Source organism: Microcebus murinus, chromosome X, assembly GCF_040939455.1.
Source record: "Microcebus murinus isolate Inina chromosome X, M.murinus_Inina_mat1.0, whole genome shotgun sequence".
In the NCBI taxonomy this organism is placed as follows: Eukaryota; Metazoa; Chordata; class Mammalia; order Primates; family Cheirogaleidae; genus Microcebus; species Microcebus murinus.
This window is the reverse complement of record NC_134136.1, coordinates 11,650,304-11,662,153: the sequence shown is the minus strand read 5'-3', so window position 1 is coordinate 11,662,153 and position 11,850 is coordinate 11,650,304. Positions and strand designations below refer to the sequence as shown.

General features: G+C 32.2%; 1 protein-coding gene across 4 annotated transcripts in view; it reads right to left on the bottom strand.

The window, feature by feature from the left end:
- Positions 1 to 4,618: 4,618 nt before the first annotated feature.
- SH3BGRL (SH3 domain binding glutamate rich protein like) overlaps positions 4,619 to 11,850 on the bottom strand; it is an 81,552-nt gene continuing 74,320 nt past the window's right edge. For 3 of the 4 annotated variants that reach the window (XM_075999475.1, XM_012790331.2, XM_075999478.1), the window contains 3 exons: positions 11,205 to 11,285; positions 6,381 to 6,455; positions 4,619 to 5,736 (listed from right to left, as the gene is read on the bottom strand). In XM_075999475.1, coding sequence (XP_075855590.1) covers positions 6,408 to 6,455; positions 11,205 to 11,285 — 129 coding nt within the window. In that variant the 3' untranslated portion in view covers positions 4,619 to 5,736; positions 6,381 to 6,407. The remainder of the gene's footprint in view (positions 5,737 to 6,380; positions 6,456 to 11,204; positions 11,286 to 11,850) is intronic. The other variant, XM_075999477.1, reaches the window with a different exon arrangement.

Below are 11,850 nucleotides of genomic sequence, written 5' to 3'. Positions count from 1 at the left end.
AGAAACAGAGTATCTAAACAAGCCTGTAACAGGTAGATATTGAATTAGTAATCCAATGATTTCCCACACAGAAAAGCCCAGGATCAGATGGCTTAATAAGGAATTCTACCAAATGTTTAAAGAAAAATTGACACCAATCCTTCAAAAATTCTTCCAAAAAATAAAGAGGAGGACAAACTTTGTAGCATATTCTGTTAGGCTAGTATTAACCTGACACCAAAACTAGACAAAGATATCACAAGAAAGAAAATAACAGACCAATATCTCCTCATGAATACCAATGCAAAAATTTTCAAAAAAAAACCTATCAAACCAAATATAGCAACATATAAAAAGGATTACACACCATGGCCAAGTAGTATTTATCCTAGGACTTCAAAGTTGGTTCAACTTTGTTGAATTGTATTAATTAAAGTAATATACTGTATTAATAAAATAAAGGGAAAACATATGATTAGCTTAGAAAATGCAAAAATTGCAATTGACAAAATCCAATACTCTTTCGTGACAAACACTCAACATACCAGAAATAAAAAAAGGAACTTCCTCAATCTGATAAAGAATAACTATGAAAAACTCAAAACTAATATTTCACTTATGGCAAAAGACTGAACATTTTCCTTGTAAATTAGGAACAAGGCAAGGATTTCTGATCTAGGAACTTTTTTTCAACATTATATTAGAGATTCTAGGCAAGGCAATTAGACAAGAAATATAATATGTCCAGATCAAAATGGAAGTAAAACTTTCTTTTCTCACAGATGACAGATTCTTGTATATAAAAATTATTAATCCATTAAGAAAATCTATGAGAAGTAATACATGAATTCAGCAATGTTGCAGAATACAAAAATCAATTGTGATTGTGTTTCTATACACTAGATAGGAACAGTCTGAAAATAAAATTAAGAAAACAGTTCTATTTATAATAGCATCAAAAGAATAAAATGCTTAGAAATAAATTTAACAAAATAAGTACAAAGTATGTACTCTGAAAATTAAAAAAGTGTTGCTGAAAGCAATTAAAGAAGACCTAAATAAATGGAAAGTCACCCCATATTTATGGATTGGAAGACTTGATATTGTTAAAATGGCACTGTTCCACAAATTCAACCAAAGATTCAATAAAATCCTATTAAAATCCCAGCTGGCTTTTTTGCAGATATTGACAAACTGATCCTAAGATTCCTATGAAAATGCAAGGGACACTGAAGAGCCAAAAAGAAAAGGAAGAGCAATGTTGGAGGACTCACACTTCCCAATTACAAAACATAATAAACAGCTATGGAAATCAAAACTGTGTGGTACTAACATAAGTACACATATAATATACTGACAAATTTATTGTTGAAATAGAATCAAATGTTCAGAAATATACCCTTGCATGCAGCACATTATTTACAATTGTCAAGTTAATAGATGAATGGATAAAGAAAATGTGGTATATATACACAAAGGAATACTATTCAGCCTTAGAAAAGAAGAAAATTCTGTCATTTGCAACAACATGGATGAACATGGAGAAATAAACCAGACACAGAAAGACAAATACTGCACGGTCTCATTTATATGTGGAATCTAAAACAATCAAACTCATAAAAGCAGAGAGCAGAATAGTAATTATCACAGGTTTGCCCAGGCTGGGGTGGTGGTGGAATGGGAGATGGGTACAAAGTTGAAATTAGACAAGAGAGTAAATAATAATGATTTAAGCTGACATATATATTAATTAGCTTGATTCAATCACTTCACACTGTATACATGTATCATAACATCATTTTGTACCTTATAATTATATACAATTATAATTTTTCAAAAAATTAAATTTAAAAATACTCTTATATTTATGGTTATCTCATTTTTGACAAAGGTGTCAGGAAAATTCATTAGGGAAAGAATGGTCATTTCAGCAAATGGTGCTTAGACAACTAAATGAACTTAAATCCCTATCCTGTATCATATACAAAAGTAACTTGACATATTATCATAGACATAAGTGTCCAAGGTAAAACAAGAAAACTATTAGAGGAAAACACAGGAGTAAATCTTTATGACCTTGGATTAGGCAACATTTTCTTAGATATGACAGCAAAAACAAAAGTATATCCAAAGACAAAATATATAAACTAACATTGTCAAAATTAAAAACGTTTGTATATCAAAAGAAACCCTTGAGAAAAGAAAGGGCAACCCACGGAATAAGAAAACATATTATCAAAATACATGTATGGTGACAGACTTGTAATCAGAATATATAAGGAATACTTATAATTCAACAATAAAAAAACAGATAACCCAACTTAAAAATGGACAAAGGATCTGAAATGACATCTCTCCAAAGGAGATATGCAAATGGCCATAATCACAGGAAAAGATGCTCAACATATTTAGCCATCAGAGAAATATAAATCTCAACTACAATGCAATACTACTTCACAGCCACTAGAATGGCTATAATAAAAAAAGATAAATAATAAGCATTGGCCAAGAATTGGAGAAATTTGAACACTCATACACTATACTGTGGGGGGGGGATGATATAAAATAGTGAGGCCAATTGGGAAAAATTTGGCAGTTCACCAAATTTTTAAACATAAAACAACTATGACTGTCTCCTACATATATAAATTATTTAAAATAGGTGTTCAAACAAAAAATTTGTACTTCAATGTTAAAAGCAGCATTATGTGTAATAGCCAAAAATGAGAAACAATTCAAATATCCATCAACAGATTGGTGGACAAACAAAATGTGGTTCTATCTGTACAATGGAATAATATTTGACAATAAAAATAAATGAGGTAGAGATATGCTACAACATGAATGAAACTCAAAAATGTAGTAACTAGAAGATAGCAGTCATAAAAGACCACATATCGTATGATTCCATTTATTTAAAATGTCCAAAATAGGTAAATCCATTGAGACAAAATGTAAATTGGTTGTTGCACAGGGCTGAGGGAGTGGGGAACGGGGAGTGACTGCTAGTGGATACAGGGTTTGTTAGGTGATGAAATATTCTAAATTTAAATTGTGATGCCTGCACAAATCTGTGAATATACTAAAAACAATTGAATTGTACCCTTTAAATGGGTTAAGTTTCTGGCATATGAATTATATATCAATAAAGATGTTTAAAAAAGCAATCATTTAAAAATAATATTTATGTTAACAGTATGGTTACTCTTTATGTAGTAATTAAAAAATTGTTTGCTAAATAAAGGAAGGGGATAATATACAGGGACAAAAATGGTGGGGTAGGGGGAAGGAGACCAGGAGGTTCAAATTAACCCAATGTGAATGTCTCTTAATCAGTTTTGTTGGAATTCCTCAAAGAAAAGAGATATCTACTTTACATAGAAAAGGATGAGATCAATGTCAGCCTTTCTATATCTTCGACATCCACAACTGGGTAATAAAAATACATGTGAATCCTCTTTTTTCCTTTTTTTTCTGAATGAATAAAATATGTGCAATGAAACCTGACTTCACCAAAATTCTGTATTTAGATTTTCCCAAGCAAGTAATTAACAATCTTGGTTTCAAAATTCTCTTCACCTCTACACTCAGATTCCCAAAGAAGTGCTGGCATTTCACAATACAATTAACAAACAAGTTGCATTGTTTGGTAATAATGGGAATCTTCCTGAAGGTCAAATATTCTTAAGAGCAAATCAGCTCTAAAATGGGAAATAACAAATTAGCAAGCAGGTCTGATTTACAAACAGAAACAGGCCAAATATCATATAACAATTAGCAAGAGTTATATTTTCCAGGCAAATATTGCGAAAGTTCTTTATAAAACTGAGCTTAATAATCAGAATTTCACTTGCTTTTCTTGTAAATACCAGACATATATTTCTCAGCTGACAAAATGAAAGATTTCAATTTAGGAAGACTAAATCCACCTTTTATTTTAAATATACATATATGTTGATTTTAAGATATTATCTAATAGATATAAACATCTCAAAATTGCAACTATTTTTGAATAATGGCTATTTTTGATAGCATTAATTTATTTACTATTAAAATAAAAGTAAAAATGACCACATGGAATTATGTAACTACAATCCACAGCATTTAATAAAGCTCAGGAGAAAATATTGGCTGAAAGCTTTTTAAAGCATTTTCTATTTATTACAAAGCGCCCTATCTTCTTTAGAGTTCTCTATAGTATATTTTTGTAAATAAAACAATGGAATAGTTTGTCTCCAGTTTGTACTGAAAAATTCAGAGCCTTATAAAGAAAACTTAGGAAAAAAATTTGAATTGCATTCAAATTGTTTTCTTTCTGTTATTTTCTCTTTTCTCCTTCCAAACCCTCTAAAAAACATGCTACTCATCCAAAATTACTATTATATTATTTAGAAACTCCAAGAACACATAAATTATGTTTCTAAAAGTACTGAGTTTATTTTAAAGCATCACATCAAGTTTTAATTTCAGTAAACAAAGCCATGTCTTTATTACATGTTGATTTTGGCAAAGAGTACAGACTTGCATACAACAGATACAATAAAAGTAGTTTAAAGTAGGTGTTTACTTTTAGTAATATAATAGTATGGAGCTAAAGTACTATATATATATATATCTTCTGTGTAAGTGATTTAGGCCATGTTTCTTGTCTTTTTAGAAGTCTTTAGAATTAATATTTCTAAAGTTGCCCCTTTTATTTGATACTTGTGCTTTTTGCTGGAATAGAGGCATAAAAAAGATTATCTCTGCTTAGATTAACGTACTCACATGTGCCTAAAATGAAATTAAAAGATCAGATTTCTGAGAAATAGTGACATTCATGATCACAAGTTATTTGGGGGGGGGGACCACAAAGATTTCTTTTAGCAAAAACCCAAGGAAAACTAACTTTGGGCAATGATTGGCAACCTATTTTACAATAATCAAAAGTCTGAGCTCAGTGAAGAGAATGCCATTTTAAACCTACTTATCCCACTTCCATGATATACACATGTGTATTTCATTAAGGGAAGAACTTAGAAACATGATTCCATTCTAGCTGTGTAGTTATACAAGGGAGTTATCAACTGAATGCATCTATTGCTTTTTTGGGGGGTAGGAAGTCATCTATTCTGATAACTGAAATATGCAATTAAAGGCTATTTTTAGAAACCTGGAAAACTTGGGGTTCAGTACACAGACGTTTCATCTACAAAATAATGGGAATGTTATAATTACCAAAGAAATTACAATGTTTACCATATAAACATCATCTGCAAGTACTTTTTAATCACAATGACATCACATCAAAAAGGTACACATTCTTGTTCACTGAAATTAGGCAATTTTGGAATAAGAGACAGATTATTTCTCTCTCTCTTACTCTTGCTCCTCTCTCCTTTTTAAACTCCTCAATGTTGAGCTACAGATATACTTAAGCTGCAATAATAATACCAAAAGAAGGTGAAGGGTGTTTTCTTTGCAAAATGACTAAAGTACATAAAATGCCTTAGCAGATAACAACACTATTATATCTACTAAAATTTTATCTTCATTTCTCATTCTCCTCACCATAACGCTCACATTTTAATTATATATTCATTTTGATTGTGTGCATGTGAAAACACCAACTAATCTATTATTTCAACATTAAGCTTACTGTTTTTGAAGCCAAAATAATTTTGCTATTCTATGAAAGTAATGGAGACTCATTTTTCAGGAAGCTTAAGGCAGAATACTTAAGGTTCATGCTTGCTGCTTTGCCTGGGCTTCTGCTTCCTGAAATGAAAAACAAAATAGTTAAATTTATATATCATTGAGGAGATATGCATGCATATTTTGGTTAGACTTCATTAGCTCAAATTACCAAGAATATTCAAAATCCCCCAGAAAAGATTGCTTAAAAAAGTCTTAACAGAAAAACTATACAATAGAAACTGCTGTCTATAAACAGATATAATAAAAGACCACCTAATCATTACTAATAATTTGAAATAACTCCATAAAAGCAAGTGATTTACAGTTATAATTGACATTTTATTTAAAAATAGCTAGTTTCCTTCTTGTGTGATTTTTCACAAAAACTGAGTTTTCAAAAACATTGTTACCTAAAGTTTACAGTTAGTTGTGTATAGTTAATTAAGGTTAAATTACTTAAAAATGTGCTATTCATTAATATGTCATTGCTTTTATGTTTTATGACAGTACACATGAAAACAGATCAAGTTGTCTTCCTTCTCCTCTGGCCAGTGAGATACTCACCTCTAGCATAGGAACTCTGACCTATGTGGGTGCTCTGGTACTTGACACAAAATAAACATCAAGGAAAGTTTGTTGAACTAAAGATGAGTGGCAAGGGTAACTTTGGCAAAAGAAACATCAGACTTAAGTTGTAGGGATGTAGACAATATCACTGTAAGCACCTGTCACTAATTTAATACTTGACAGCTTCAGAAGGATCCAGGAGCAGCTGAATATTCCAAAATTAGTCTCTGATACTACATTCAAAAGAAAGTAGAAAAACAAAAAGAGATGCTAGATTTTTACCCAAAAAAAAGACAAAAATGAAGGAAAGAAATAAACAAGAAAGGACACTGTAATTCATTCTTAATATTAATACATCCTTAAAAAACAGGTGAAATATATTATTGACTCACCTTCTAAAATGCCTAGTCAAAAAAAATTTAAAGTCCCTAAGCTTCTTTCAAGCTTCCAACTTTTTAGTGTTTAGCTGTCAAAATGAATACATCTTAGACCTACATTATGCATCTTGTTTCTTTTCATAGAAAGAGCTTTGAAGAATTTCTGCACACAACACAATGAATTTTATACTAAGACCCTTCAAAGGCCTAGAATATACAGTTCGGAGAAATACCTGTATAATAATATGTCCTAATGTGAAGTCCTTCTTCCTATGAGCACCTAACACCTAAAGTCACACCCTATCATTTTTTCCTGTAATTTGTCAAAAATTCCATTGTTTTCAGTAATCCTTTCTAGTGGAAGAAATTACTAGCATAGACATCTAAAACAAAATTCAATTTAAAATTCTTCTAATTTGCCTTTAGAATACATTATATTTAAAGTACATTATTTACTTTTCTAATTATTTTTTATTCAGCAAACACATAAGTTGAACTGGAAGCTTTATTAATACCTAAAATTAATTAGTTAATATTTATATTAGAATTGTGAGTCATCTAATCAACCACAGAGCCTTAGAAACAAGCATATGAGGTGCTCTCCCCGCTCCTCCCAACGTAAACGTAATTCCGTAAATGCACTGGTTTTGAGTCAGATAATCCTGGGTTAAAATTCCAGCTCTGATACGCAATTATTATATGTTCTTGGACAAATTATTTAAATTATCCGAGCATCAGCTTTCTCCTCTATAAAATATCTCTAAGGACACCTAGCTTAGAGGGATGATGTAAGGATAAAATAAGATGTACATGGAGTGTCCAGTTCATTGCTTGGCCCATTGTAGGCATACATCCGTCTTTCCTGCATTTCTCCCTCCTCTTTTTTGCCTACTAACTGAAACCAAGACTACAGCTACATGTTATTAACATGCAGTTTCTCTTGGAGATGCAGTAAGCATACTATGAATTCAGTGGAAATAGGATTGCTTCAAATCTCACAGCAGAGGCAAACTCCATAGGCCCTCCCTAGAGCAGGGTGATTCAACCAAAGCTAATGAGAACATTTCTCTAACTAGCACCCTATATTCCTTCAAAATATTAGTCAACATGCCTTTCTGAGGAGAGTAGTTTTCCTCCCTGCACAAAAATCACTAGGTTTTTATTTTTTAATAAAAGTATCAATTATTTTATTTCATATCTCCAAACCATCACTTCTACCTCAAAGAAATGCTCTTTGTATTGATAAAATAGAGTAACTAATAGTAAATATTTATATACCTTGTTTTAAACACATTAAATAAACAAAAGTATAAAAATATTTATCTTCCACAGAAGGATTCTTTGCTTTATGGAATATTTGCCATAGGGTGCTTTTAAATATCAAGCTCTCTGGTACATTAGTTTTTAATAATTTTTAAATGTAAAGAGTCTTTATGCTAATTATTTAGAAAACAGAGAATGAGAGAAAATATGCATTTTAACTATGGTTCCTTTCAGTCTCCTTTTTGTCCTATGCATAAATTTTAAATGTAATTAGAATATTAATTATACTGTGCAAACAATTCTGTAGCTCATTTAATATATCCTTTTACAAACTATCATTTTTTTAATGACAGCACAAGTTCATTCAGTGAATAAACTATTTTTGTTGACCTAATAGGTAGACATTTAACTTGTTTCCAAAGCTCAGGATTGTATACAGTATGATACTTTGATTCATAATATTTATCCATAAAGTTCATTCAGTGGATGAATTCATGTGGTTGACCCTCCTGTTAAACATTTAACTTGTTTAACAAGTTAAACAAGTTTTAAGATTATAAACAAAGTTTTAAGATTATAAACAACATTTTCATTTGTGGTTTTATCCATAAAGCTTTTTCCATGTACAGAACTATTTCATTACACTATAATACTCAATGTGAAATTACTGCATGAAGGAGTATAAACATTTTTGAGGTTTTTGATACATAGTTGTTTTCTCGTTTTCAAAAAGGAGTACCAATTTATACCACCTGTAATATATTAGAGCATCTGTTTCAATATAACCTTCTCAGCACCGAGTTCTATCATTTTATTTCTGCTGATTACACAGATAAAAACTACATATCATTTTCTCACATGTCTTTTATTATCAGTACACTTTCCCAATGTGGGTTAACTAGTTGCATTTCTTATTTGGTATACCTTCTATTCAGCCAGTACTGTTAAAAGGGGGAAACTCTAGAAATTGAGCTGAAGTATAAAAATATAACCATTCTGATATCAAATTCATCACTTTTAGTCCTGGAAAAAGCTATTAAATACCCAATGTATCAGCTCCCTCTTGTCCAGTACTTCATAACATCCCCTGTTCTTTTACTCTATTCCTACTCCAAAGCTTAAACAATGATGGGGAAAAAAACCACTATAACCACGCTGTCTTCCCTATGGGCTCACCAATTCTAACTACAGCAGGGCTCTTGCTTAACCGCCCTTCCATTCACTATTTAGCCTACTCCCTAGCCTATTTTCAAGGTTCTATTGTCCCAAATTTCCCCTCACTCCTAGTAGATAACTTTTCTTCCTACGTCACACTGAAGGTAAGACATTCAGTGAATTTACCCAACCTTCCCACACATTAAACTTTCTCTATTTTTATCCTTTTCTCCCCATTTCTTCCACTTTCAGAAGAACGCCACATGCCCTCCTATTCCCAAGACTAACTCCTTCCCTGGATCACTCACTTTTTTGTTTACTCTGTGACATCTATTTCACTTCCCAATCATCCAGGTTAGTGGACCCAGAGATAGCTTTAATCCCTCCCAGTTTTTGGCATGTACAAGCATCTCATTAATTGCTAAATCCTATAACATGTGAATTTTTTGTGTCTCCTAAATCCATCTTTCCCTTTCTAAGACTACTGTCTTACTTTAGGCCCTTCTCAATCACTTTTCTGTACTCTTAAGGTATCCTCTAATGGGTCTGTCTGTCTCTATTATCTCATTTCCTCAATATTTCACAATCCATACAATTGCAAATTTTTTCTTCTTAAGACATAAATTAAATCACACTTTAAAATACAGAAATACTCATATTGTCATTTTCCTCCATTTCCCATCATGGCTTTTGGATGTCTAGAGAATAAAGCTGAATCTACATAGCACAGCAATTATAATCTTGCCCCCACCTATGTAGCCAACCTTGCTTCCTAATAGAGACTCCTCTATTTAATATACCTATTTTGGAGCCATGCTATATTATACTCTGCTCCCTAAGTACAAAATCACGTGCAACTAATTATACCCCAATGCAATGGTTTATGTTGTCACTTCAATATTATGGAATCCCCAATAGTTTAAATGCCACTCCCTCTATGAAACCTTCTCCAACCTCCTGATTAGGAATATATGATTATTTCCTCTGGACTTCTTTAGCACTTTATTCATACCAATTTATAAAATTTAGCACACAATGTTTTGAGATATTATTATGTATACAAATATTTGTTATGTAATTATTTGTAGAGATGTCCCTCACTAGGTTATAAACACTTTGAATATAGGGACTATGCTGTATTCTCTGTATTTGCCCCATCATTAATGTCTAGTCAGTGCTTGACACTGAATAAATACTTTCTGAATGAACAGATGAATGGATGAATTCTAATTTTTATTGAAGGGGAGGGAGTCATCATAGAAATACTTCCTCAAATCTGCACTGAACCTGATGACTTAACTTGGGTCTTAGTTATTTAAACAAAGTGCCTTGCCTAACTTTTCTCTACAATTAAAATTATACAAAGCCTAAAGTATAACAATTTATCCATGGCAAAATAAATTTTGGCAAGGAAACATAATTTCACAGTGATGTAAACATAATGCTAGTAAATCTCAAACACAAACTCTCAAAATTGAAGAAGGAACTGGGGGAGTTCGAAGAATCTAACATGAAATCAATTGCTAAGAGCAAAACATAAAATGATAGAGCAGAGGATATTTTGATTAAGCCAGCTTATGTGGAGAACACCTACTGTAAAATGCAAAGGTATATTTTAAAAAGTCCATAGCTTTGAGACATTTCATTAGATAGTCTATTTCATTTTTGCTTTCTTTATTTGGTCTCCCCTGGGAATACTGTCACTTGAAAAATTAATTTGTGTTGTCAGGATAAAAGCCCAAAATTTAACTAGCAATTTGGTGACCAGTTTTGCAACTTAAATGCTCTTAGTTAATTTGAATGGATGACTCTGTCATTTACTCTCACAGAAAGACAATAAATGTTGCCAATGAGATTACCTTGAACTAAGATGCTTGCTGTTGATGTAGAATCATGCATGACAGCTGAAATAAAGGAGTCTTTAAACTTGCTAACCATTTATTTGTGAATGGGTCAATGAGAAATTTGCTGTCTTGTGTGGCTAACTCCATCTACCTCCTAAACACATACTTTATGTATGTGATTATGCAGACATGTCTGCCCTACTAGGGATTAAATGAATGTAGATTAGCTATAATGCACTGCCTCTGACTTAATTTGAATACTTAATAAAGGTGAAAATCTTACTGATCAAAAATCCCAGCAGCAGTATAATGACCTATAAAGCAGGAAAAATGGGTATCATACCTTTGAACCAGGTGGTGCTGTCAAGCCTAAAAAGGCATACACTGCATTATTTTCTCTGGCTTCAAAGAAGGCATCATAGTCCTTGGTGAAAAGAAGGCAAGAAGAATTAGCAATGAGCAACCAACAAAGGAAAGAAAACAGGACATTTATTCAGAATGATCTAGCTAGTAGACAGGATCAGCCATCTCTTAGGGAACAGACAAGCTAACTTCCATAATGCTAGAATTCTGGAAAAAGTAGTAAAGAGGCAAGGCTTCTGGATCCCATTTAATGTGGGTTAGAAAGTGTGCTGTTCTGTTGGACAGAAACTGCAGGGTGATTTATTCCACATCACATAGAATTTAAATCTGCCTGTAGCTTCTTCCATACCCCAAAACGACCATTTCCCAGTAAGAGGCTGTTTATTTCTGGTGTGAGACTGCTTTCTAGTACCTCATATTTCTCTTCCATTATTGATTTAGATAGAGATTTCCTCAGAATCTACAGTAGACCAGATATTAGCTAGACATGCTCAAGGCCAGAAGAATAATGAATCTGTGCTGTGTTTTGAGGAAGGGACTGAGAGGTTCATGAAATATGACTGGAAGAGCAACCAAACCATGGGGAATCCAAGAGAAGCCTCATGCAACTGAATTTGGCTGGGCTT